Source organism: Mus musculus, chromosome 17 (assembly GCF_000001635.26).
Source record: "Mus musculus strain C57BL/6J chromosome 17, GRCm38.p6 C57BL/6J".
Lineage (NCBI taxonomy): Eukaryota > Metazoa > Chordata > Mammalia > Rodentia > Muridae > Mus > Mus musculus.
Window position 1 is genome coordinate 47,680,588 of NC_000083.6, and position 25,514 is coordinate 47,706,101.

The 25,514-nt window shown below is 52.8% G+C and overlaps 5 protein-coding genes and 2 long non-coding RNA genes across 13 annotated transcripts in view; 4 read left to right on the plus strand and 3 right to left on the minus strand.

Annotated features, from left to right (window-relative positions):
• The window catches only part of Gm20517 (predicted gene 20517), a 75,155-nt gene extending 69,003 nt beyond the window's left edge, over positions 1-6,152 (plus strand). Inside the window, exons 8-9 of the transcript NR_157366.1 lie at positions 95-2,275; positions 3,033-6,152. The gene's annotated coding sequence lies outside the window, so the exon portion shown is untranslated. The remainder of the gene's footprint in view (positions 1-94; positions 2,276-3,032) is intronic.
• Positions 1-6,152, plus strand: part of Usp49 (ubiquitin specific peptidase 49) — a 56,050-nt gene extending 49,898 nt beyond the window's left edge. Inside the window, exon 7 of the mRNA NM_198421.2 lies at positions 95-6,152. Coding sequence (NP_940813.1) covers positions 95-285 — 191 coding nt within the window. The 3' untranslated portion in view covers positions 286-6,152. The remainder of the gene's footprint in view (positions 1-94) is intronic.
• Tomm6 (translocase of outer mitochondrial membrane 6) lies at positions 6,058-7,799 on the minus strand. 2 transcript variants are annotated; one of them, NM_025365.3, is made up of 3 exons: positions 7,312-7,799; positions 6,601-6,701; positions 6,058-6,421 (listed from the first exon to the last, which is right to left on the minus strand). In NM_025365.3, the coding sequence occupies exons 1-2, from the start codon at positions 7,437-7,439 to the stop codon at positions 6,605-6,607; spliced, it is 225 nt and encodes a 74-aa protein (NP_079641.1). In that variant the 5' UTR covers positions 7,440-7,799; the 3' UTR covers positions 6,058-6,421; positions 6,601-6,604. The 2 variants fall into 2 exon arrangements, with proteins under 2 accessions (NP_079641.1, NP_001158201.1); NM_001164729.1 differs by having other exon boundaries at positions 6,058-6,475.
• Frs3 (fibroblast growth factor receptor substrate 3) lies at positions 7,020-23,699 on the plus strand. Of its 4 annotated transcripts, none has more exons than XM_006523469.4 (7): positions 7,020-7,255; positions 16,604-16,746; positions 17,986-18,074; positions 18,922-19,108; positions 21,036-21,197; positions 21,983-22,137; positions 22,367-23,699. In XM_006523469.4, the coding sequence occupies exons 3-7, from the start codon at positions 18,009-18,011 to the stop codon at positions 23,273-23,275; spliced, it is 1,479 nt and encodes a 492-aa protein (XP_006523532.1). In that variant the 5' UTR covers positions 7,020-7,255; positions 16,604-16,746; positions 17,986-18,008; the 3' UTR covers positions 23,276-23,699. The 4 variants fall into 4 exon arrangements, with proteins under 4 accessions (XP_006523532.1, XP_006523531.1, NP_659188.1 ...); XM_006523468.2 differs by lacking the exon at positions 7,020-7,255 and adding an exon at positions 8,347-8,511; NM_144939.2 differs by lacking the exon at positions 7,020-7,255 and adding an exon at positions 14,620-14,685.
• On the plus strand, positions 7,023-10,505 carry Tomm6os (translocase of outer mitochondrial membrane 6, opposite strand). Its single transcript, NR_045945.1, has 3 exons — positions 7,023-7,530; positions 7,981-8,062; positions 8,143-10,505. It is a non-coding gene; the product is annotated as a translocase of outer mitochondrial membrane 6, opposite strand (long non-coding RNA).
• On the minus strand, positions 7,887-14,323 carry Prickle4 (prickle planar cell polarity protein 4). Of its 2 annotated transcripts, NM_001290337.1 has the most exons (7): positions 13,924-14,149; positions 11,748-11,892; positions 10,770-10,877; positions 9,987-10,124; positions 9,471-9,674; positions 8,695-8,899; positions 7,887-8,252 (listed from the first exon to the last, which is right to left on the minus strand). In NM_001290337.1, exons 2-7 carry the CDS (start codon positions 11,877-11,879, stop codon positions 7,930-7,932), a joined length of 1,110 nt encoding a protein of 369 aa, NP_001277266.1. In that variant the 5' UTR covers positions 11,880-11,892; positions 13,924-14,149; the 3' UTR covers positions 7,887-7,929. The 2 variants fall into 2 exon arrangements, with proteins under 2 accessions (NP_001277266.1, XP_030105729.1); XM_030249869.1 differs by lacking the exon at positions 7,887-8,252 and having other exon boundaries at positions 8,756-9,674; positions 13,924-14,323.
• On the minus strand, positions 19,382-21,409 carry Frs3os (fibroblast growth factor receptor substrate 3, opposite strand). 2 transcript variants are annotated; one of them, NR_045913.1, is made up of 3 exons: positions 21,027-21,409; positions 20,158-20,245; positions 19,382-19,855 (listed from the first exon to the last, which is right to left on the minus strand). It is a non-coding gene; the product is annotated as a fibroblast growth factor receptor substrate 3, opposite strand (long non-coding RNA). The 2 variants fall into 2 exon arrangements; NR_045912.1 differs by having other exon boundaries at positions 20,158-20,280.
• Positions 23,700-25,514: the final 1,815 nt, after the last annotated feature.

The following is a 25,514-nucleotide window of genomic DNA, read 5'->3' on the forward strand; positions in this document are numbered from 1 at the left end:
GTGTCCCCACTGCTCTCCTCATTTCCTGGCTGCAGCTGCCTGAAAATGGAATCTAGGTTGTCATTTTCTCTCTCTCTCTCCTTTGACTTCCTAGGTTTTTGGGTCCACTGCAATGACTCAAAGCTGGATGTATGCAGTGTCGAGGAAGTGTGCAAAACCCAGGCCTACATTCTTTTTTACACTCGAAGAACAGTTCAGGGCAGCGCAAAACTCTCAGAACCCCATCTCCAAGCTCAGGTGCACTCCAGCAGCAAGGACGAACGCAGAACATACACATTGCCCTGACTGGGAGGCAAGCATCAAAACGGCCTCCAGGTCTCCTCTTGGGCTTGCCAGGAACAGATCCCTGGGTTTGCCTCACTGGTCTAGGGGAGACAATGCCCTATGATTCCTGCTCTGTCAAAAAATTGGTAGTCACTTTCTTGTGAAACCATGCAAATCCCCTTCTCTCATAAAAACACTATAAAGGAGCAGCTTCTATGAAGATCCTTTTGTCAGTTGCTTCTGGATAACAGGGATCTGGGTAGAGGAGACAGGGTAAGTCATCAGCCAACCAGGAGAGCAAGCATGTCTGTCTCTGTTGTGAGTCCCCTACTAATGAGGCCCTTCCCAAAGCACTGCACAGAGTACATGAGGCCCTGGGCTGACAGCTGGCGGGAAAGACCGGTTCTGACTCAGGTGAAGTCACAGGAGTTACTCACACTAAAAAGGTAATATACCATCCAGGGGCATAGCTTGCAGACTTTCTTTTTTAGGAGAGAGCAGCTGAAGGGTGAGGGGCAAGGAGCAGACTTCCTCCATGCCAATGGGAAGGCTGTCTGTCATGGCTCAGTTTCTCCTGAACTGCTGTCACCTCATCACTCCACACAGCGAGGCCGAGGCTTGAGCCACCCCTTCCTTCAGAAGAGGCAGTCAGAAGGACACAGACCTGTGTGTGCATGGTCTATACGTGTTATGCCGTGGACACTCCTGACTTCCCCAGTCCTGTAGCAAGGCCTGGGCTCAAAGTCATGGTTTGGTTTAGATTGGTTTTTGGATCAGTTGTCAGAAGCCTTCTCAGAATGCAGTGAAGATGAGATGAGCTTGTCTGAATGCCTGCTGTCCCTAAGGCTGCCCCTAAGGTCCCGCCCACCTGTGTGGCATGAAGCTTCGTTCTTGCCCCTAGAACATCAGTGCCCACAGGCTTCAGGAGCTTTTACTGCCCTAGTGTGTGAGCAGTGCTTAGGGACTGACTGGATCGTTTGCTTGTGGCCCTTGCCTGCTGTATCCCAGCGCTGTTTATCCACCTCTGCTGCTTTGTCCGTGAGGAATAGAGCAAGACTCGTCTGTTACTCTGGTATTAGTGAAAACACATCTCTAAAATTGACTCCATCTCTATGGGATTCAGGTGCTCAGAGCCTTCCTCCCTATCAGGCACAGTAAGCTTCTTTCTCTTTGCAGTGGCTACTGCAGTGCCCCACAGCCTCCCGTGAATGCTCTCTTTTGGTTAAGTAGCTCGGGTTAACGTTTGAGCTCAGGCAGAGCAGTTATCACTCAATGGGGGGAGGCAACGGAGGCATGGCCACACTTCAGGCACATCTGTGGTATTTACTGCTGTTCTCCTTTGAGGTGAGCTCTCAGTGGGCCTGCCAGACATCAGACATGGAAGAAATCAGAGTGGCTCATCCTGATAGGGACGACGTGCTGGATTCAAACAACACTGTGAGGTTTCTGTAGTATTTAGCTTTTCTTTGGAAGCGATACCGTAAGGCATTTTTGTGCTGTTTGGTTTTTACTGTCTGTGGCAGGCTTTTCTGTGAGCTTTGCTCAGGCTCCTCCTCTCCTGGACACTGTTGTCAGGTGTCCCAGTTGCCCACACTGCCTGAGGCTCTGACGTAAAGCTGTACCCCTTCAGGGAGGCCGACATTACTAGCACAGCATGACGGTGATGATTTGTTACCACTGTAGGAAAGCCCATTCAAAAAGAAAGCCATGTGTGCTGGAACACTCCTGTAAGGCCAGCACTTGTCAGGCTGAGGCAGGAGGATCATGAGTTTGAAGCTACACTGTGAGGCCCTGTTTGAAAAACAAAACTAGCAAACTAGTGAAAAGGACTGGATTGCACCTCACCTGAAACCCTGTGTTGTTTATTCCAGAAAGAGAATTTGCAGGCAGAGAATACAGATCTGCCTGTCTAGAGGGGAAACACATTAATCACTATAAACACCTACAGGAACATTAAAGGATTCTTACCCAACTTTTAAGAAGAGTTTTATAGCAGCTATCAGCAGGACTGGTAAGCAGATTAGGGACCTAATAAAAAAAATGCTTAACTGACCTGAACACCTACATATGAGATTAGTAAAATTACTTAGTCAGAAGTGAAACCAACTGTCCCCACTGAGCCACCCACATGAAGGTGCCACTGCAACCACAGATGACACCTCAGCTCCAGGAGCAGCAGCTCGAGTTAGGGGTGTGGTGCTTAAGGAGAGCTCTGCTGCAGAAGGGCAGGGCAGGGCAGGGCAGGGCAGGGCTGCTGCGGTACTACATAGCCAAAGCAGAGCGCTGTGTCAGATGCATCACAGTGAAACATCCTAAAAACAAAGGACAGACAGACAGACCCTGACTAGCTGACTCCAGGACATACCCCCAGTGCTGCTCTCCCGGCTGCAGTCTCCTGAACGCTGTGATTGGCTGGTGTGTTTACTTACTGCTGTAACCAGCCAAGATGAATTCACCCCAGCCCTCAAAAATGACTTCTTACCTCAGTCTAGCCTGGCCCTCATGCTTGTGGTCGCCTCTAAGAGCAGCACCCATTACTAGTGCAAAACCAGCAGGGCTAGCCTTGGCACCAGGAACTGTAGCTCTCATCCCATGGCAGGCAGAGCTCTTGCCAGCTTTAACCCAGCCCCTCTGGCTGAGATGGGAGGGCAATGCCACATAGTGAAGAACTTTTAGATGTCTCTTAAAACGTCAAGAATAAGACTGGAAACTGTAGAAGAGTTAATGTGTCCTATGGACTCAATAGCAGAGTTTATTTTTGTTCACAGTGGCAAGGCCTCTCGAGTCCATGATTGTATGAGGTCCCTGCTCTGGCTATGCCTTCAGCTCCATCCACATTCAGGGGACGAACCAATGAGGTGGACTGGCCGGCAGTGCCCGAGTAAGCCGAGAGGTCCATGGTGAAGAATGAAAACTTTGGGGGCGGGGGGTGGGAGGATATCTGATATTTGTTTTACTGATAAAGCTTTGTGAACTAATTTTCTACAATTCATAAAATTTGGTGCCTTGTACTTGATTGTGGTTTGCATGAGAGTTAAGGGGAGGGCTCCTTTTCGTTATGGGTCTGTAGTGTTTAAAGGATACGTGCTATCAGATTTTTAGAGCATTCCTTTCTTTGTCTTATTACGAATGTAAATTGTTCTTACCAGCAAGTTCTAGAGTTTTACTGTCCAAACTGTATTTGTAATCAATCATTCATCAAATGTCTGACTACTACCACTGTTGTTCACTGCCTTTTGTTCATGCCTAACATTTATGCTGGCCTTTTCTGGAGGGTGACCCTTTCTTGAATGTCTATCACATCCTATATGGCGTTGCAGCTTATGTGAGCAAGGGTTTCCGGTTAGTTGGGAGAGCACAAATGATGAGAAAAGGCTTTCTCTAAATCACGATGAAGCTAGGTGACCAATGGCAGTAGAGTCTGCGTTAACACTGGGGTCCTTCTGCATGAACCATCAGGAAGCAGTGTCAAAACAATGCGCACATGTGAACCTTCAGACTGTAAGACAAGCCACTGTGTACTATGCAGTGAATCATGGAGAAATGACCCGTCTCCACCATCCTCAACACTTCTCGGGCAGATGACAACCTGGACAGTGCTGACTGGCTGAGGAAGGTAGTGAGACTCAAGTGTGTTCGTCAGGGCCAGTCCCAGCCAGTTCTTTCACTCCAAGCTTGAAGTTTCTGTTGAACTTGTGAGACTTCACCAAGTGTTCATGAATTTACCATGCAAAGCATACGCGGTAACTGGGTCCCTCGCTTCGTTCCTAGAGTAATTAGGTGAAGAGTTTTATCTTTGGGGTGAAATTTTCTAGGGTCACTTGATTTTTTGTCAGCTAAGTGTGGGTCTCACAGGTGGGTCATTTTTGTCAATACTAAAGCTGAAAAGCACCTTCTCAGAACTGTGAGCTTCGCCTCTCTTCTACATTCCTCTGCTCTCCATCCAGTCTGTCACTGTAACTATGATGTACCGTCAACCCATGCTCCACTCTACACCAAGGCTCAGTAGCTATGAGTCAGGGGGGTCACTTTGTGAGACCTGCCCATGCTTAAGTTGGCATCTTTCACTTAAAAATACAACTAGCAGCTGGGGAAATGCTCATTGCTAGAGCACTTAGCACTCGAGGCCCTGGGTTTCACCCAGCTCCACTAAGCCAGCTTAAATGAAACTGCCCAACCAGCATCATGGCGTCAAAGAACAACAGTAAAGTTACTTGGAATTAAATCTTAGGTTCTGAATGAAGCTTCAGTTAAGCTCTGAAAGCTGTCATGTCTTAAGTTTTTGTCTCATCTGGCTTTTAACTTAAATCTTGTCATTAACTGCTCAATTATGGGATCATGGCACACTTTAAGGTTTTATTCCTCCAGAAATCAGTTGCTCTTTCCTAGTGTAGCCAAAATCATGTGGGTTCTAAGTCTCACACACTGTTTACAAGGCTGCTTCCTGGTCACCTTTTGGGGCTCTGCAAGTAATGGCTTCAAACCCAAGCTTTGTCCTCGAGTTCATACTCATGACCCTGGCTCCCCAGCCCTATTGTTTTTTTTTAAAAAAGGAAGTCTCAGTGTGTAGCCCTGGCTAACCTGGAACTCACTATGTAGGACAGGCTGGCCTTAGAGATACATAGCTTCTGGGATTAAGTGTGTGCCACCAGGCCTCCAGCCTGCCTCTTCAGAGTATCTGTAATCCCAGGGTAAATTCTAGGCCTGAGTTCCCTCATAGGGTGTTTCTCCTAGCCATCCCCACTCAGGTCCTACCTGCTAAAGATTCACAAGAGAATGGCAACCCCCGTCCTATGCATGACTAGGCACGTGGCTCAGTAGGGTGCTTGCCTAGCAAGCATAAAGCCCAGAGTCTGATGCTAGCACCACATAAAATCAGGCATAGTAAAGCCTTGAATCCTAACCTGTACCTGTGATCCTAAGAGTCGGTTCATGGAAACAGCAAAATAAGCAGTTCATGACCATCTTCAACTATGTAGCTAAGTTTGAGGCCAGCCTGGACTACAGACCAGCACAAGAACCAGATATCTCCCCCTCCCCCCCCCCCCCCCGCAAAAGAACAAAAAACAAACACTTTTAATTATGCCTCCCCCAACCCCAATTATTTTCTGGAGGTCAAATTGAAGCCTTTTCTGCAATGAGCTATACTGGTAGGCCTCAGAGAACTGACTGGATGAGCTATGTGCCAGCAGGTCCAGGAAAGCTGCTTTGTCTTTTTCCTTTTTTAAGTAACATCTGTAACAGTCATGCAGCTATGACCCAGACACACTAATCCTTTCCGACGCATGCTGTGACCCACAACCAGTTCCAAAGCGGCTGGTGCATAAAAAAAGTTTTAAAATACCCAGTCAATTGACTACATGAAACTATGGAGACCCCGTCTCTACCGCCACCTGGTTCCCTGGTACAGGAGTCTTTCTGTGCTGGTTTCTGCGTGCCTGGAAGAACACCAGACAGCAGCACCAGTGTGAATTTCAGGGTAGGGAGCACCTTTGTTTGTGAAGGAAGCTGCTTCCTTGTGCTCCCTGACACGTTTGTCTCCACCCACACATCACTGTCCACTCCTGCCACCAGGTCTCACTCTATCCCAACAATGCCTCCCTGGTCCCTGGAGAACCCACCTGGCAAACTAAAACGACAACCACCACCTTCTTCCTACAGGAAGACTCAGCAGTAGGAACTGCTCAAGAATCAGCTTTGCGGCACGTGTGCATCCCTGGGAAGTGGGTGGTCCCATTCCCATTTCATCTCCACTGCAGATCATGTTTGGGGCTCATGCCTGTCTCTTGAGTGTGAAATACAAGTCATGTTTATTTGATTTTTGTAAGCGGACTTTTTACACCTTGTTTTTGTAATAAGTTTCTTATTAAAAGAATAAAATACCTGTCTTTTATGTGCAGGCTTTATTTGAAATCTTTTTCAAGAACCATTACTACTCTTCAGGACAAGGGCAAGGACCATCTTCTGCAGAAAGTTGGGAACTGCACACAGAACCGTGCAGAGGCAACATCTCAGCCGACACTGGGGGATGGGGGGGCAGTGGGGGGGGGTTCAGGCAAGGAGAGGGAGTCAACTTCAGCTGCCACTCAGGTAGGATCTTGTGGTCACAGACAGTAGGCTGTCTTTGGAAAGTCTGAATACACAGGAGTTCCATTCTCTGTAAGCAGATAACAGCATCAGAAACGGGGAAACACAGGAGAACTGCTCTCACCTAGAAACACAAGGGCAAGGCTTTACCCCAAGAATCTTCCCTACTTCTGTGACTAGCTGACAGAACATACTGCTGTCTTCATCTTTTAGGATTCCTGAAATAGGCAGGGGAAAGTGAAGTCTTACCTGGCTACACCCCTGGCTGAGGGGCCATCAAATCAATGTCACTCAAGTTCCTGGCCAGCCAGACTCCCGCAGCAAAGAGTCCCAAATTGAGGATCAAGTTCCTGGGTCAAGAATACATTTCATTAACCCTACAGTCCGAGAGTCTCATGCAGCTAATGACATACTATGGCAAGTTTCCTCTCAGCACCACCTTCTGGAGGTGCTGACTGACACCTGATACAGGGGTATGTCCTCCTAATATGCACATGAGAATTTTACGTTCGCATCTACTAACACAAGCCAAGGCCAACTTAGTACTCTGCGGGGGCTAAAATTTGCTTATGCGTTGGCACCCCTTCCCTGCCTTCTAGGTTAGGGCGATTTCTTTAAAAATATGACGTTCTTTAATTTGTGTATGTGCGTGCGCGTGCACGCGACACAGCGCACGTGTGGAGGTCAGTACAACCCGCAGGGGTTGGTCTCTTCTTGTACCCTGCGGGTCTCATGGATCGGCGGGTCCCATGGATCCCAAATCCTCAGGCTTGGCGTCTGAACTATCGCTGTAGCCCGGAGCGTCATTCCTTGAAAGCCACGTGACAGGGTGTCTTTTGCCACCACGAGACCACAAGGTTCTCAAAGCGATAAAACCTCTGGGGATGCATGCCAGACTCACCAGGTAAGGAAATACAAGTTTAAGTTTATGAGGACCAGAGACGGCCCGGGCTTGGTTACCTCCGGAAGTCGTTTCGATCGGTGGCGAAGCGGAAGACACCGCGGAGCCAGTCTCCCACGTTGTCTGGAACCTCTGAGGCCTCGCTGGCCGACCCGGCGGCGCTCACCGTCACTCCGCTGGAAGCCATACCAGCACTAAGCACGTACCAACCGAGCGTCGCACCGGGTCGTCGCAAGCCGATTGCGCAACTTCCGATCTCCGCACTTCCGCCGATCAGCGTAAGAAATGAGCGAGAAGGCCCGCCCCCACCTCCTCCAGGAGTTCGTAGAGCCAGGACGCCTGATCGGAGGCGGAGCCCCGCGGCCCCGCCTCCCAGGGACGGGGGTCGGTTCCCAGTGCTGCTCTACAACCCAGTTAGTTTAAGCAAGGTGATGACGGTGAGGCTAGCCCAGCCTCTGCGGATAGGGGTTAGCTCACCCTGTAGGCGCTGGGCAGTGGGATGCTCCCAAGAAAGTGTCTTTCAGGTCAGAGAGCGTGCAGTACCAATGGGATTATCCCGCGTGCCTGGCTGCCTTCTGTGTCCGGTCTTTACACAGCACAGCCTTGTTATCTCGCTACATAAGTCCCCCCACCCCACCCCACCCCAATCCCACCACCCTGATCTCCAGGCCGCGCCACTAACAAATGGTGCAGTGCTTCCTGGAGATGTCTCTGTCATCTGCTTGCAGGTTTTCGGGGGTCTTCCAGGGCTCTGGAAGGCGCTGGCCAAAGAAAAAGCCTTCGGGTTCCGACTCAGAGGAAGAGGAGCAGGTGGGGCAGGGGCTGTCCTCTATGGGACTCCCGGGTGTCTGTGGGCCGTCTCTATCCTGCCGTTTGGATGCCCCATTCAGGGTTTCCAGGGTGAGAGTGGGAACTGCAGAGAGAAGCGCAGCTCGGGAGGTGATCTTGTCATCCGAGGAGGCACGGTTCCAGCCGACGCTTGGATCGGGTCCTTCTTCCTCTGTTCCAAACCCATCAGAAATGCCCATCTCAGAGCCCCCAAGTCCTTGTGCAAGAGGCGGGCCAGGGTTGCGTGCAGCCTCCCGCCCCGCCCCAGGCTGTGCCGTGCGCGCCACCGCTGCCGCCAGTCTACCCCAGGGGCCCCCCCGCCTCCGTCCACCAGTGGGCGACCGCCTCCCCCGCCTGGGAGCGAGTCCGGCGCCGCAGCCCCGCCGGGTGGGTTCAAGAGGCCTTTGGAGCTCGCAGGCCAGGGACGCGCGGTGAGAGCTGCGGGCCCCAATGCTCGCGTCTGGGGGTTGCGGTGGGAGGACTGGGTGTTGCTGGAGCGGGTAGGACAGCGTAGGCATGGGGCGAAGGGTTCTGATCTGGGAAATTACCCCCTTCTATGCTCAGCCCAAGCCGCCGCTCCCTCCCCTTAAGATCTGCACCGTCCCCTCCTTTACCAAAAGACGCTTGTCCTTCCGCTACTCCTACTGAGCTAGAGCCCGCACTTCTGTAGCGTTTTGAGAAGCAGCTGGGGCAGCATGGGCTACCCCCCGGCAGGGCATAACGTCCCCCATCCAGGGGCCCTGCGCAGTCCTGGCAGCAGAAGTGGTTCTCGTGCCAGCGCTGTCCCTCTGCTTCAGTGCAGCGCTGGGAGAAGATCAGCTGGGTGAGGGAAAGGAAACCGATTCATTCATTCATTCATTCATTCACTCACCCATTCTTTCATTCATCCAATAACCACGCCTTATACCCATTAACGCTATGCCCACAGGCGTTCTGATTTGAAGTACTTTGTGACTTTTGGATTCAGAGAGGGTGATTGGCTTTGGGCCGGAACGTCCACGTAGCAGGTGGCCCAGTCCGAAGTTGGACCCCAGAGCTTCCCTAACTCCTATCCCAAGATTCAATACGGCCTTTCATGTTGATGTTAAGATCCTTCTAGAATTGGGCAAGCACAGCATTGATCATCTGACATAGTGATGAGATAAACACCTGCTCAAGGATCCAGAAACGTTCTGAGTCCAAACTAATTTAAGGACCTCTGCTCGAACTGGGGAAGAGAGAGAGAGAGATAAATAAAGGCAACAGGTCAGGTCCCACAGGCCCATACCTCAAGAGAACAAAAGGGAATGGGGTGGCCCTGGCTGGTTCCTAGTTCTGATGAGCCTGCAGCCTGTTCCTTGTCCCTGTGTGTTCCTGGGAACTCCCCTAGTGCCTCCTCTTGGTACTCTACCTGGTCACAAGCTGGACATCGAGGTCGTAAGAGCTCCGCATGATGACGGCCACAGTACAGGTGCCCCTCGTGGTAGAAGTAGATGAGGTTTATGAGGCCCTGGCCACAGGCCTGGCAAGCAAAGCAGGGTCTGTGCCAGCAGCTCTGCTCACCAGCCCTGGCCGCGAACACTCCATACTCCCCTGGATCCAGTAGCTTCTTGCACTGCCAGGTGGGGGGGGGGGGGGGGCACGACACTGAGCTGATCAGAATCTGACGCTTCTCTTCTTAGCTCCTTTCATGGCTCTTCTACCACAACCCCCAATCTGACTGTTCTCATATGTGCTTGCAGGCCCCTCTCCCCAAGAAAGGCCACCAACCCCCCCAAACCTGGCTTCCATTTTAACATTTACCAAATCACTGCTCCTGAAACCACTTCTCCACCAAAGTCCCCCAAGACCCTTCTTCAGAAGCAAGAGAGCAAAGGATAGAGGAAGGGGAAGGCTCAGGGATGGAGGAGGGAGGCAGACTCCCTACCTTCTTACAGGTGTATCCTTCAAGCTTAGGAGGCAGTAGACGGGCCACCCCCTGTCCCAGGGATTTCTGCTTCCGCTGGGCACAGAAGAGTCGAAGTTGGGCCAGTTCCTCCTCCCCTAGGGCCAGACAGTAGCGTTCCTGCTGAAACAGGTTCCCATGCACCCAGACCTCAGGGTAGAACACCAGGAGGACCAGAAAGCTCTGTAAGGCTTAGATACCAGGTCAGAAAGAAGTAGAGCCTTGGGAGAGAACAGCACATGTGCTCAAAAAAGGGAAGAGAACGCAATTCGTTCTGTTCATTCTGGGGCCCATGGAAATGGCCACCACATAGGGGCCCCTTAGCACTTTGAACAGTCACCAGATAGCTTGGCTCCTGTTCCCATGAAACTAGATCTCAGCATCGCTTTCAGGTCTGTGTGTTCTCTCTGCTTCATAGCTGCCTTGGCTCCCCTAGTGAAGTCTAAGCCTTTAGGCTGTACACGGTGGGGCCTCAATAAATGCTAAACGATCATATTTCTACATTTGTGCATTCCATTCTTGATTTTCAATGCCGTTCATGTTCATTTTCCCATTTGCTCTTGAGCTAAGTAAGCTTTGTGGTACACAGAACAGATATTAACTATACCTGTTATTAGACTCAAGCTAAGGGGAATGACTTCCACCAGCTAGTGGCAGAGCTGGACTTTCTAGTCAATACCCCCTGGATTCTAAACCAAGAGTCTTTCCACTTATTAACAATGTGGGGGAGAGGGAGGGAAGAAGGGGATCAGAGGAGAGACCCACATCACTGTCCTGTGGAGGAAGCTGCTGCAGGAGAGTCCGAAAGCCAGGCCAGTTTGAAACTTGGTTGATATCCAGGCAAGGTGGGCCCAAGCTCGAGCATGTAGCAGCCTGAGGAAGGACACAGGAGGAAAAGGGAGGGCTAGGCTTTCTCTTCCCTTATCACCTCTCTTCCAGTCTACAGCAGCTCCAAGCATCCCACTGCACCGGAGGGAAAGCCCTCCAGTTCTTCACTAAGCCAGAATAAAAGGTCCACCACTCCTGATCTGAGGCCTGCCTGGGAAGAACTCCCAAATACTATGTCACATATTTGAAGCTCTTCCATTCACTTCTTCCCTGGGGTCAAAGTCCCTCTCATCTGCTCTGACAACTCAGGCCAGACCTAGGAGAGGTGCTATATGGAATTTCAAGTCAGACCTCCAATTCCTGGCAAGAGAAAGGGCCTACAGAGTAGCAGTGCATCCCTATAATGCCACCCACTGAGAGGCTGAAGTAGGACTGAAGGCTCAAGGCTGCATAACAAGAGCTTGGCTCAAAGTAGGGAAGAGCAGGGAACAGAAAGGTGGCTCAGCAGACAAAGCCAGGCATCACCATGCCTAAATTTGATTCCCGGGACCCACATGGTAGAAGAGAGCTGATTCCAACAGGTTGTCCTCTGACAAACTCACATGCATGCACACACGCTCACTCGAACACACACAAACACACACTAACTAAATAAAAAAGTTGGAGGGTTGAGACAGGGTCTCTCTCACCTGGAACTAGATACTCAATATATAGACCAGGCTAGCCTTGTACTCACAGAGATCTGCCTGCCTCTGCCACTGAGCTCTGGAACTAACGGTGCATGGTCACACTTGGCTAACAATGGTTTTGTTTTAATAGAAAGAGAAATGCAAACTATCAACTAGTCGGCAGGAGGGAAATGGGGGCCAGAGGATGAGACCATGGCAGTCTCAGAAAGAGTGGGACTCCTACAACCTGAGCAGAGGTATCCTCATAGTCCTCCACTGGCCGGCGGCCTGAGTCACTGTCTGTGTAGACTGGTGGATCTGGCTCCCTGAAGATAGGATTGTCCTGTTGGAGGGACCAGTCAGAATTCTGAACTGACATTGGTGATAGTCACCTGAAAGAAACAAAATAAGGACACCCCATTCGGTAAGAACACCCCATTCAGTAAGCTTTCGCAGTATGCCAGGTGAGCCAAAGTGCTTTGCAAACACCATTTCACAGCCTTGCCAACAGCAGGGTGACTTAGGTAGCCTTGTTCCCATTTTACAGATGGCCAGACTGGGGCTCAGATATACCCAAGGCCAAAGAGCTGAGAAATGGCAAAGCCGGATGGTTTAGCTTCTGGGTTGGTGGAGTTCAAATTCTTGGGTCTTACAAACCTGGGATGGACTAGAAGAGGAAGCAACAGTGGAAAAAAACCAATTTTGCTTTCCCATGAGCCTCTGGGCAGGTTGGACTTCTCCTACTCACTTCAGTCTTCCCTGGTTCCTCAGTGCACCCTTCCCTCCTCACCAAGCCACATTCAAACCTGCACATTTCCAGCTACGGCATTCCGGGGCCTGGCTAAAGGCCTCCTCAGCAGGAATCCTCCTGAGTTTCTCTGGCCTGTACCAGTGATCCCTTCCCTGACTTCTCAAGTGGAGCACAGTCCATGGCCCCAAGTTAGCACTCAGTGTTTCCTCGTCTAGTCGAAATGCCTTGAGGGACCCATAGCCTCTCACAAACCAGGTAAGCCAACTTCCAAAGATAGCCATCTGTTTTTATAGCAGCTTATGAGTACACTGAAGCTGTCATCAGACACACCAGAGGAGGGCACCAGATCCCATTGCAGATGGTTGTGAGCCACTGTGTGATTGCTGGGAACTGAACTCAGAGAGCACTCACTGCTCTTAACCACTGAGCCTTTTTTTTTTTTTTTTTTTTGAGACAGGGTTTCAGAGCCAAGGCTGGCCTTGAACCCCTGATCCTCCTGCCTCCACCTCCAAAGTGCTGAGATCCAAGGCAGGCACCACCACAGCCAGCTTTGCAGCAGCAATTAATGAACAGGCCCAGTGCACCGGTTTAGCCACAGTCCAGATGGGATCACAGCGTCCTTGAGTGGAACTAGCTAAAGTGGAGAAAAGATGAGCCCTGCCCTCAGTGAGGTCTGCAGGCTGGGACCAGTGAATAATAAGAAACAGAGTAGCCAGGGAGAAGAACTGGGGTCCTGGACGGGAATTCTAGGTGAAGGACTGGGTTGTGTCCGGTGGGGATAGCCACAGCAAACTTGTATGTTTATTCAGTGTCTGAGATTATTCTAGAACTAGGATGGAGTCTGACAGCAGCTGGGCTCAGGAGGACGGCCAGTAAATCACTGAGCTTTGGGGATGGGCAGCAGGCTCGGTTTATAACCATCTGAGTACCACCCAACTCCAAGCGCTCCCTCAGTCCCCCTTCCTATACCCAGTACCACCCTTCCCTATTCCCCCGCTTCCCACCCACCTGCTTCCTTCCCGTTCTGTCCCTCAGGTCAGGTTTCCTGTGGAAGGTGGCCAGAATGGACTGTCCACACTCAGGGCTAGGAACAGCCACACCCCTTAGCACCGGTTCAGCTCCATGCAACAAGTCAGGGTGTGTGTGTGTGTGTGTGTGTGTGTAGGGGGGATAGGTTCTGGGGCCCTAGAAGAGGACTTGTACCCTCTTCAGGATCAGTTCTAGTTTGCGTGGAACTGTCCAACACAGAAATAACTATCAGAAAACAGACCTCTACCCAACACCCTTGCTGTCCCCCACCCAAGGACAACCTAATTCACCTCCCGCTACCATTAGACCCCATCTTACTAACATTCTGGTTTCCTTCCATAGTTCCCTTCCTCTCTCCTCTCAGGTAAGAGCAGGCCGAACACTGGCTTCCCACCGCCCTCTCCCAGATGCAACTAGGTTCCAGGGGTCGACCTTCCCCAAACAACACCGGTCCTTGGAAGAATGAGCCTGAGAGGCACTAGAGAGCAGTAGACATGGGAAAGTGTTCCTGACACCCAGTGGAAAAGGAGTGTGGGGGGGGGGTGTGCGCTTTCACCAAGTGGCCTCTAGGTATAGCCCCCAAATTTTCCTAGAACTTGGCCGGTCCATCTGCGAGGCGGAGGGAGGCTCAATACGTGCTTACCGAGTTCGCTTGGGGTCCCTGTCTAGCTGCTGGTTTAGGAGTGGGAATCAAGAATCCGAAAGGGTCTCTGCGTGGCTAAGCACCAGCGCAGCACAGGAGAGATCTGCCGTCGGCCGCGCCCCCAAGTGGCCCTGACAAGGCGGGTGCTTCAGACCGAGGAAAGCGCTTGTGGGTCTCAGGGCAAGAAGGGCACAGGCACCGGTGGACTTGGCTACGCGATGCACGGACGCCAAGCTGCGAACTGTCCGGACTCTCCCGGCCCGGCCCGCCCCCCGGCTTAAGCCCCGCCCCCTCTGGGCCTTTACTGCCCTCCCCTTTGTCCCCAGAGATCCCTCGCCACTTCCCCTCCTGGATTCCGAGTCTTGACCAGTCTTCTCTGATCCGCTTTGCTATGGTGACTCTCTTCTGCTTGAGAGATTGCCCCTACCTCTGTCCCCGTCCCGCCCCGCCGCGCCCCCTTCTCCAGACAGGCCACGCCCCTCAGGAGTCCTAGTCGCGGGCCCCGAGCGCCCTCTGGCGTCTGCGCATGCTCTCTGTCCCCGACTGCAGCAAAGTCCTCCAAAGGGACCTTCTAGGCTGCGTGCCGGTTGCCCCGGCTCGGGTCGGTCCGCCCGCAGCGTCTCGTTGGTGCAGCCAGCGACCTCCGACCCCGCGGGCGCGGGGCGGGGCGGGGCTGGGAGGCCTTAGCTGCGGGCGGGCGGCGGCGGCTGCTGCAGCGGGACCCGGGAGCGGGGCCCGGCGCCGCCTGGGCCGCGGGGCGATGTGAGTCGGGGCGCGTCGGGGCGGGGACCAGGCGGCTCTACCGAGGCCGGGTCGTGCCGCACCGCAGTCTCGGCTTCTACCCTAGAAAGCTCCAAGCGGGCGGGCTAGCGGCGGACCCGGGAGCTGGGGGGGCGGGGATCCAGGCTGGGAGCGCGGCCGCGACCTCCGCGTTCCGTCTGGGTATCTAGAAAACCTCCGGTTACCAGTTCTGCTTTTCGCTCCCCAGACCCCACCCTCTTCTCCCCCTAGTTACACCTTCGGGTCTTCGGGATCCCGCAGAACCCCCTCACTTACGCTCCCAACCCTCTGAACCGCCCACAGTCACATCGTTCTCTGCTCAATGGCCCAAAGGCTTCTGCAACCCTGAAATTCCTCAGCCTTTGCATGCTTTTTGCAGCCCATCTTCTCCCAAGGCTTCGTATACATTTTCAGATCTCATACCTCCATCTAGTGCCTGTACCCAACCCTACCTACTTCAGACAGCCTCCCCATCCCACCCAGTATAATCCCCTTTCGATGGGTCATCTGATAATGTGTTTGATATCGCAAAGAAAAAGAGGGGTGTCGGAAAGATGCAATCCCTCTCCCATCTTGCATCCAGTAGCTCTTGACTTCACACCCCTTCCCAACTCCCTGTTGATAGTTTAAACCCCCATGTTTTTTCCAGTGTCTACCTTTAGCCTGCGCACATTTCCTTCAGCCTGCTTCCTCCTTCCAAAGAATAAGCCAAACCAAGAGTGGGCTTCTTTTTCCACACCTAAGAGGTGTGGAAGGATGCAGGACTCGGGGGACCCTGGGAAGTACTGTTTTCCTGGAACAGGAAGGTGGGATTTCAAGGGTTTTCTTCAGAGTCCTGTTTTGTGGATTCATCTACCTAGGTCTCAGCTAATCTGAAATTTTGCCTCTTATTATAGTTGGACCTTTCTGACACTAGGGTCAGAAAGTCTGTCCAGCATTCAAATGTGAAATGCTTTATAGCTACTTCTTTTTTTTTTAAGATTTATTTATTTATTTCATGTATTTGGGTATACTGTCGCTGTCTTCAGACACACCAGAAGACGGCATTGAATGCCCATTACAGATGGTTGTGAGCCACCATGTGGTTGCTGGGAATTGAACTCAGGACCTCTGGAAGAGCAGCCAGTGCTCTTAAGTGCAGAGCCATCTCTCCAGCCCTGTATCTACGTCTAGAAACTACCTCAACTAGAACTCCCATAGTTGACAGATGTTTCCTCAAAAACAAACAAACAAAACAAAACCAAACCCTAGGGGCAGGAGTAGAGATGGTGGAGGGAGAATGATGAGCCCCCTACCCCAGGTATCATAGCAGCAAAGCAATCTAAAATGCTGGTTTCCAGAGTCCTAAGCTGGCACTCTTGCTGAGCTAGCACAGTGATACTGTTCTTCTGAGAAAGCAAGCTTTTTATAGGGTTAAAATCCCCTGCAACGGTCAGGGTATGTGCTTGGGTTTGAGGTTTTGTTATGTTTGGGGACGTTTTGTTTTTTGGAGGGCAAGTTGTGACGGGGTTTTTCTGTGTAGCCTGGGCTCTGTGGACCAGGCTGGCCTTGAATTCAGACATCTCCTGCTTTTGCCCTCTGAGTGTTGGGATTCAAGTCATGGGCCACCACCTCCCTGCTAGGCGATATTCTGGGAGGATTCAGAGGGGCCTCCAGTGAGGGCTATGAGCTGAAGGTACTGGGCACCTCACACTGTCTTTGGTCCTGAGAAGTCCCTTTCAGGGCTGAGAATTTGTGTTCTTTTCATTCAGAATCTTGCTTTGCTCATTGGTCTTTCTGACTCACTAGAACCCAGAGCAAATCAGTTCCAGTGGGCTACACTGATCACAAGTCTGTTTCCTGAAGAGTTGGGGTTGAGATTGGGTCTCCATGAATGTGTGGTCTCTGTCTCCTGTCCTAGGTGAGCCCCAGGTGTGACCCCAGGGATCCAGGTGACATCTCTGCAGACACTCTGCCATGACACCCCACCAAGGACAAGGGGACTAAAGGAGGAACCATTTCCCATGCCCCTCCCATGGTCAGCTCCCCGATGGCCTGGGTGAGGTAAGGAACATGGCTTAGGTGTCAGCTTTGGAGAGTCTCTTCATGTGGGAGGAATGGAGGGAACAGGCGGCTGGATGGCTCGGGTTCTACGGCAGCAGTAGACATTCCTGGATAATCCACTGTCTCCTTTGTTTGTTTGTTTGTTTTTTATTCTTTGCAGCAAAGTGAACCTCTTAAAACATCTGGCTGGGGCCTAGGAGCACCTTAGAGCCCTTGAGTAACAAGTGTGAAGTGCTGGGTTGGATCCTCAGCTTTAAAACCAAAACAACAACAAAACCTCTGTTTGGGATCTCTCCGTGTAGCTCTCATTCCCTTAGGTCCCAGAGGTCTCAATGCTGTCCTCTCCATATTAAGGCAGAAACCTGTCGGTTGTGACATGTCATCCGATTACCAGTGTCCTAGAGGGAAAAACCAGCTGAGGTCTCTTATCTCTGATCTGGCCTTTGGGAAGGAAGCTCAGCCTTAGCTGTTTGAGAGTGTTGGGAACCAAATCTGTCTACAAAGAAAGGCTGTACCCTGCTACTGGCCAGCTACCCGCTGGGGCCCAGCACTTTCTGTTCTTCTCATCGAAGAAACAGAGTGTGCACCTCGGACTCCCAGAGCTTGGGAAGCAGACACAAGGGGGTCTCTGTGAATCCCAGTGTTCAGTCCTCAAGTGTGTCTTAAGATCATAATGTGGCAATAGCCCACTTGAAGAGAGCATCAGAGACATTATCTTCCCATGGATAGTGGGGTGGGGGCAAGGGAGGAAAGAGGGGGAAGGTTGGAGTGGACCGGCTAAGGTGAAAACTGGGGGGGAGAGAGGGACAAGATGGTGCCTGGAACGCCCACTTGACGCTGTGTTTGCGAATCCTAATGAGCACCTCCGGCCAGCGCACAACTGAGGCAGCCACTCCCAACACCTCCTTACATCCATCCTGCTTTTCTAACCCAAGACTCCGTCCACATCACCCAACGGGTCAAACTCCTGTGTACCTGCCAGGGCCCGGATTGAATGTTAACCTCTGAGAACCTTACCAGCCTGCCCCCACCTGCAGGAATCCTTAACGCAGCATTCTAACTGGAATTAATGTTTATCCCAAGTGTGTTTGGCCATGGATGGAGTGAGAATCCCCTCTGGGTGTGTCTGTGTCATACAGCCTCTTGGACAGAGGACATACTCACTGCGCAGTGTTCTGCACAGAGCAGAGCAGCTTGGCAGGGCTGCTGGTGATCTGCTCATCTCTGGTCTTTCCCTAGAGCCGATAGGCTGCTCTGACACCATGGGGAGCTGCTGGAGCTGCCTGGACAGAGACAGCGTGCCGCACAACCACCCTACCAAGTTCAAGGTACCCAGACCCTCTCCACTCAAGTTCCCAGTGGCCCCCTGAGGTTAGGCCTCCTGTATCTCTGGGGAAAGGAAAATGACAGGTTATAATTGCGGGCCCACTAAGGCACCTGATGCTTGGCTCTTTTTGCCTCTGAAGTAGTGTGAGGGGAAAAAAACCTAACCCTTGTTTCTCTTTCTCTCTCTCTCTCTCTCTCTCTCTCTCTCTCTCTCTCTCTCTCTCTCTCTCTCTCTCTCTCTCTCTCTCTCTCTCTTTCTCAGGAATAAAGTGTTTTAAATACAGCACACATAGCACAATAAGAAACACTGGGTTGGTGTTCCGTGAACCTAAGCTGCCTACATCCCATAGGAATTGCTGTCGCCTCACAACTAGGTTTTTTTCTGGGCCTGTGTTTCTCCTGCTCAACTGGAGGGGAACCCTCAGCAAGTTTGCACAGTTGTGGGGCTGGAGGCTGGCTGTATTTGTCCTCCTTGGGCCTGTCAACAAATCTTTAGTTTTTGAACTAACAGTTAAACCCTTCCACATTGCTATCTGGCCTTTGGATATTAAGGCCCAGGAAGTTCTTGAACATTGGACAGTTAACTACCCGAGGCCTGGGAGGTCATCTGCTGACCTCTTTCCTTTTTGTCTGTACAAACAACAGAGCTGAGGCTCATAGGAGAAACTTGTCCCCAGAAAACTGTGACCCATAGCACTGCTCTGTGTGACCAGGGGATCCTTTGGTACAGCCTGGAGCAACTCAAGTCTCCTAGCTCTTGTCCTTCATGACACCGCACCCCAGCATCTCAGGGTCTCTTGCAGACACTTCCAGGCTTCTGTGTTGACCTTAGGTCACTTCTCCCTACAGGTGACCAATGTGGATGATGAAGGGGTGGAGTTGGGCTCGGGGGTGATGGAGCTGACCCAGAGTGAGCTGGTGCTACACCTGCACCAGCGGGAAGCTGTCCGCTGGCCCTACCTCTGCCTGCGGCGCTATGGCTACGACTCCAATCTCTTCTCCTTTGAGAGTGGCCGCCGCTGTCAGACAGGCCAGGGTGAGTACCAGCCCTGCCCTCCAGGACAGGGCAGGAGTTTGTTACAGAACCGAAGAATGGCCCTTAACACCCTACCATCAGACATGGGACTTGGTGGTATTGTTCAGAGCAGGGAGCGGCCTCAGCCAAAGGCCCCGAGCATGTTATCGCAAAGTCATGCGGACCCAGGCCAGGCCTCTTCCATGCCTGTCATTGCTGTTCTTCCAGGCCATGGAAGGAGCGGTGCTCTTGGATCAGAGGCTATGCAGCAAAGACAAACAACCCTTTCCACTGTTGCCATGGTTCCAAGGTCTTTATTGCCTTTGCATAGGAAAACCCCTCCTGAGCTGCCAGGCCCTACACACTGGCCTCCGTGCACAGTGGAAGAGAAGTCAGGCAGGAGAATGGCTACTCAGGGCTGAGGAGCTTGCACAGAGACTTGGGCAGCAGGATTTTGGGTCTCTCATATACAGCGTAACCTTCCAGAGCCTGACCTTTGTCCACCTTCACCTGTGGGCAGTGGAGTATACTGTATCCCCTGCCCATGTGCCCTCTACAGGCAGGGCTCAGGGGCTGGCAGGCTGCTCATGAGCTTGAGGTTGGGACATGAGGTCTGGCCTTGCTTCTTAGGTCCACACATGCTCAGCACGAGGAGTCCTTCTTGGGACTGTGCTGCACGCAGACAGAGCTGTCTCTCCCGAGACAGCACAAAGCAATGCGTGTTCCGGGTTGATTGCTGAAGGGCCTTTCCTGGCATGCACCTCATCCCTGTGGTACAGGCAAGCATGGCGTGTGAGCAGAGAGGTGAGGCAGAGGCCACCTTCCTCCTGGTGAGGTTGATCCGCACTTGGCACCTGAGAGGGGTTGTCTGAGCTCCCAGTTCAGGGCTCCTCCTAATGCCAGACTTTTGCTGCACCCCCCACCACTCCACATTCCTTTCCTCCTTCCCCTCTCCTTCCTTCCCTCTTCCTCTTCCTCCTCCTCTTCCTCTTCCCTCCCCACCCCTGTGAGATGGTCTTGTTATATGTGTTCCTGACTGGTCTCCAAACTCACGGGGATTCTCGTCTCACCTCCCAAGTGTGGGATTACAGCCACGTATCACCACTTCTGTCCTTCTGGTCTTGTCCAGCTTTCACATATCGTGCCGTCTTTCTCGTCCTGTTTATACAAACTTCAGTTACCCTGTACTGGAGCTAATGGGTAGCAGTATATAAGAGTAATATAATGTTCATTGTCCATATCCCAGTTTAATTGTATCTATCATCCTGTGGGTGTGGTGCTGGGGACTAAACTCAGGACTGTGTACATGCTAGGAACCCACATACATGCATGCATGCATGCATGCATACATACATATATACATACCCTGGCTTTTTGAGACAGGGATTTCATGGGTAGCTCAGGCCAGCCTTGAACTTAATGATTAACTGTGGGTATGTGGTACCGTACCTGGTAACATCTATCTTTGCTGTGGATGTGTGCATGACCTCACACATCCCCCTCAGCTGCCCCCGAGTCCCATAGGCCTGTGTTACAGATCCCCAGGCTGGCATCTTCAGAGCCATTGAGTTGCAGGTGCTCAGTCAAGTGTTGCCACTTTGTGGACAGACACTTGGAAGTGCTTAGAGACCTGCTGCAGGAAGGAGTACTGGACTGCCTTGCTCTGCCTCTCCCAAGCTGAGAGGAACCTGTGTGGAAACAGTGGGCCTTTGCCTCTGGTCTGAATAGTCTGTGAATGAGCTGGAAGTAGGTCAGACCCAATTGTCTTCAGAGATAGTAGAGATGGCTATACCTGGATGAAGGGTTGGGGGTGGGGGCAGCTGGGAGGCAGAGTGATGGGTACAGGAAGATGGGGCACCTACCCATGGTTTTCTCCCCACCCCAGAAGGCACCTATCCTTAGGAAAACCGGGTCTTGGAGGCCCTCACTGCTTCCTCACCTTCCCCAGGCATCTTTGCATTCAAGTGTTCGAGGGCAGAGGACATCTTCAACCTGCTGCAGGACCTCATGCAGTGTAACAGCATCAACGTGACGGAGGAGCCGGTCATCATCACGCGGAGCAGCCACCCACCAGAGCTGGACCTGCCTCGAGGGCCCCCACAGCCCGCTGGTGAGAGACCCCACCCCAGTCACCCTGTCATATACACACACGAGCTAAGGAGCAGGTACGGGAGAGCTGGGGTGAGCCAGCCTTCCTGGACAGTCTTCTGTCGTCAGAACCATTCCTGAGGATGGATCAGTCCTGGGCAGGGCCAGTTGGGTGACTCAAGCTGGAGCTGCAGAGGCCTGCGCCTTGGGTCAACTGATGGTTGGGAAGCAGACAGGAAGACGTTGGGTTGCCATAGAAACAGCAGTCTGGAGCTTTTTGCTTCCTTCCGTGTACTGGCCTGGATCACATACAAAATACACTTCTCCTGGCTGGCTGGCGCGCCATCGCTGCTCACATTGGTGTGGAGGTTCCCATGATCTGTTCTTGATGGCTGCTAAGTCAGACCACACAGCCCTGCTCATTGTATTCCCTGTGAGAGACAGAAAGGCTAAAATGGCCCCTGTGTCGGTGAGGTTTCCTGGTGCTCCCTGGCAAAGCCTGCCTGGTCATAGGACAGTTCAGGGGTGACAGGTGTGCCATCAGTGTTTAATAAGGTCTATGAGAAAGTAGGAGGTTGAGCCAGCCTCAGGGTGGCTTCAGAGGGCAGGGCAGGATTTGATTGCAGAGGTGTAGGGGGGTGGGGGGCTGCCCAGTCAGTGCAGTGAGTGATAATAGGGCCGTGAGAGCCTCTTGCTTGCCTTTGGAAGGATTGCAGGGCACCTCAAATATGTGTGCACGTGACTGCAAATGACTGTCAGCTCTCCCATACCCCTCTCCTTGACTGCTTTCCCTGAACCCACCTCCAGGCTACACGGTCTCTGGCTTCTCCAATGGCTTCCCTGGCTGCCCTGGAGAGGGCCCACGGTTCTCCTCCGCACCTCGCCGACCCTCCACAAGCAGTCTGCGACACCCCTCGCCTGGGGAAGAGTCTACCCACACCCTCATTGCCTCCGAGGAGCAGGTGTGCAGGTGGTGGGCGGCACTCTAGGTGGGCGGGACCTAGGGAAGGTTGGGAGAACAGAAGAGACTTGATAGGGCCCCCCTCTACCGGAGCAGGAGGGGCCGCTTATGGGGGGGGGTTGGAGGCGGCAGGAGAAACTCTGGCTCTTTTCCTGTCTTCTCTGGCCCTGTCCCTCCTCCCAGTCCTTGAAACCACTTGATTCACTTAACATCTCTCTCCCTGCCTGCAGTCTCACACCTATGTCAACACACCAACTGGGGATGAGGATGGCAGAAGTCGCCACTGCCTGCAGCCACTGCCTGAGGGCAGGGTACCCCTCCCAGCACAGACACAGGGTTCCGACCAGCGAGACCCACAGGTGTTGCTCCAGCCAGGGCAGGTCAAGTTCGTGCTGGGCCCCACCCCTGCTCGGCGGCAGGTGATGAAGTGCCAGAGCCTCTGCCCGGGCATGCAGGACCCTCCCCATCACAACAACAACGAGGGCCCTTCTGAGTGCCCAGCCCAGCCCAAATGCACCTACGAGAACGTCAGCGGGGGCCTGCAGCAAGGGGCTGGCTGGAGACTGAGCCCTGAGGAGCGAGGGTGGAGTGGCCTGGCCCACCGTCGGGCGGCCCTGCTGCACTATGAGAACCTGCCCCCACTTCCCCCAGTGTGGGAGAGCCAAGGTCAACAGCCGGGAGGGGAGGCTGGGGATGATGGGGACTCCAGGGACGGGCTTACCCCGTCCTCAAATGGCTTCCCTGATGGCGAGGAGGATGAAACCCCGCTACAGAAACCCACCAGCACGCGGGCCTCCGCCCGTAGCCACAGCGGCTTCCCTGTCCCACTGACCCGCCGACGAGGCTCCCCGCGGGTCTTCAACTTTGATTTCCGCCGGCAGGGCCCTGAGCCCCCAAGGCAGCTCAACTACATCCAGGTGGAGCTCAAGGGCTGGGGTACAGCCCGTCCCAAGGGGCCCCAGAACCCCTCAGTGTCTGGAGCTCCTGGGCCCACCCCACACCCTGTTCGCAGCTCAGACTCGTATGCCGTGATTGACCTCAAGAAAACGGCGGCCATGTCCGACCTGCAGAGGGCTCTGCCCCGAGATGATGGCGCGGTCAGGAAGACTCGGCACAACAGCACCGACCTGCCTCTGTAGACCTGGGCCTCCGCCTGCCTCTGCCTACAGCAGGGGACTCCACCTCACCCACCAGCCCAGGACTCTCAGCTGCTCTGCAGAAGACACTTCCCTGCATCGCCGGAGTCCCCAAAGATGTCAGCCACTGAGTGTCCAGTTCCCCAAGCTGGGGAGAGGAGAGGGGGAGCCGGAGAGGAGGGAACCATGGTGGAAACTGTGAAGGGTTCTCAAGGTTGCATTTCGCACCCTTCCCTAATGTCCGTTTGTCTGTCTGTCTGCTGTCCATGTGTTTGTGCTTTCAGGTTTTTTTTCCTTTCCCTTTTTTTGTTGGAGTTTTGAGACATTTTTGTACCTGTTGATTTTATTTATCAGTTTATTTTTCTATTTATTGTTTTAAATGTAACTTAACATATTTATTATTAATATAATTATTTTTAAATTCTGGCTCAGTGAGTGCTCTCGTCTGTGCAGTGTTTCCTGGCAGGGTCTGGGTAGGTAGGTGACCCCACAGAGAGGGGAGGATTCATGGCAAATTCAGGGGGGTGTAAAGTCTGCGGTTATTTCTTTTTCTTTTCTAAGAAGCCCTGGCCTATCGCTTCTCGGCCTTTTGGCTAAGATCAAGTGTAGAAGCCCTGGCCTAAAATGTAAAGGTTTCCAGGGATGGACAAGCTCTGCTTCTGCTAAGCTGGGGGCTCGCTGCTGAGAGCTCAAAGGCAGAGGGAACCTGGGAAGAAATGTGACCTAAGAGATGATGTTCACTTTACAGGCTACAACGGACCGGAAATGGGGGAGAGACATTTCACAAGACTCTGTAGCCCCTCCAGGCAAGCCCCAGGGGCCACTGCTGGCCAGAATATATGTTGAGCGGAAGGTAGACCACAGCCTCTCCTCACACAGCTCAACCTTGCCTAGGTCAGACCCTTCACAGGGGATTTTGCTAAAATCACATGCCTGACTAGCCTTCCAGTTCATCCTTTGGGGCTTCCCTAGAGAACAGCCCAGGATGGAGCCCCCAGCCCCCAGCTACATTCAGGCTGCCTGGTGCCCTCTTGTGGCAGGGCCCTACCCTTCCTCTCAGCGCCCACTGTACCTCCTCTCTACATTTGACCTAAGGAACGAGGGACCAAGTGCCACGAGCCTCTGCAGCATGAGGGGGGATGAGAGCCAGTTTGCCCAAGACATAGACAGGCCTCTTCTCTGGGTGCTTTGAGTACCAGCTCCCTGTCCTGTGCAGTGAGCATATAGCCCTCTTCATCAAAGCTACAGCCCAGGATGGGGCTCCCCGGTTCCCCTCTGCCTCTGTCCAGCCTCGTTTCTTTGGCTTCGTCTGTGTGGAGATTAGACTGGCAGTGCCCTCCTGACTGTGGGTGTCACTTATACTTTCTCTGATGGACAGTAAAGTCTTCTCTTTCCCAACCTGTTGACTGCTGAGCTGGGGCGTGACCCTCTGCAGAACAGGTTCGCTTCTGCACTGTGGCAGGATGCTCTTGGCCCCTCCGGCTTCCTGAGGCAGCTCCACTGCTGTCCCACGTCCCCCGGTCCAGGTCCTGATTGCTTCTTGAGGCCTCCAGTTAGGAGGGCTTGTGTTTGTACACAGGAAGATCAAACATGGTTGAGGGGCCAGGGGCAGAGACAGATATGCCTCTGCCTGGATCAGAGCTTAGGACCTTAGCCACCCTTTGACAGTTACGGGTCCATGCCGACTGACTCCCTCTTCATCCCTCCCTCTCTTGTCTCTTGCCCTCTTTCTCTTCCTTACCCTCTTCCCTTGTGGCATGGATGTATATACTAAGCAAACAGTCCACACTGAATTATACACCTAGTTCTCTGGACTCCTCCATGCTAAGGGACAGACTACCAAGGGGTGGCCAGAGAGCGGATATTGTCAAGAGACCAGATTCTGTCCCTGGCTTCCCCACTCTGTGCAATGTCACGCGTGCATCTGTTTACTGGAAATGAGCTTCAGTCTGCCCCCTGGGAGACATGAAGCTAATGTGACCAGGAGCCAGCCAGGTGACGACTAGGACTCCACTTTGAAAGTAGACAGATTTCAAAGATGGTGGCATGCACCTCTACCCGTAGCACTCTGGAGGCAGCTGCAAGTGGATCTCTCTGAGTTTAAGGCAAAGCCTGGCCTGCATAGCTAGTTCCCATGCAGTAAGATCCCGTCTCAAGACCAAGAGGCCCAGCTGTTCCTGACAACAGCGAACAGTTGTCCCCACTCTCGAGGCCCCCCAACTTCAGGCTTGCTCCATTCCTT

Excerpts from the sequence above, each read along its gene's own strand:
- Prickle4 (NM_001290337.1), bottom strand. The coding sequence starts at position 11,879 with ATGTCAGTTCAGAATTCTGACTGGTCCCTCCAACAGGACAATCCTATC. Across the intron at positions 10,878-11,747 it reads ATGAGGATACCTCTGCTCAG|GCTGCTACATGCTCGAGCTT; the intron begins GTTGTAGGAGTC and ends GTCCTTCCTCAG. Across the intron at positions 8,900-9,470 it reads GATGTCCAGCTTGTGACCAG|CTGATCTTCTCCCAGCGCTG; the intron begins GTAGAGTACCAA and ends TCCCTCACCCAG.
- Tomm6 (NM_025365.3), bottom strand. The coding sequence starts at position 7,439 with ATGGCTTCCAGCGGAGTGACGGTGAGCGCCGCCGGGTCGGCCAGCGAG. Across the intron at positions 6,702-7,311 it reads GATCGAAACGACTTCCGGAG|GAACTTGATCCTCAATTTGG; the intron begins GTAACCAAGCCC and ends TTCTTGACCCAG.
- Frs3 (XM_006523469.4), top strand. The coding sequence starts at position 18,009 with ATGGGGAGCTGCTGGAGCTGCCTGGACAGAGACAGCGTGCCGCACAAC. Across the intron at positions 18,075-18,921 it reads ACCACCCTACCAAGTTCAAG|GTGACCAATGTGGATGATGA; the intron begins GTACCCAGACCC and ends TTCTCCCTACAG. Across the intron at positions 21,198-21,982 it reads AGGGCCCCCACAGCCCGCTG|GCTACACGGTCTCTGGCTTC; the intron begins GTGAGAGACCCC and ends ACCCACCTCCAG.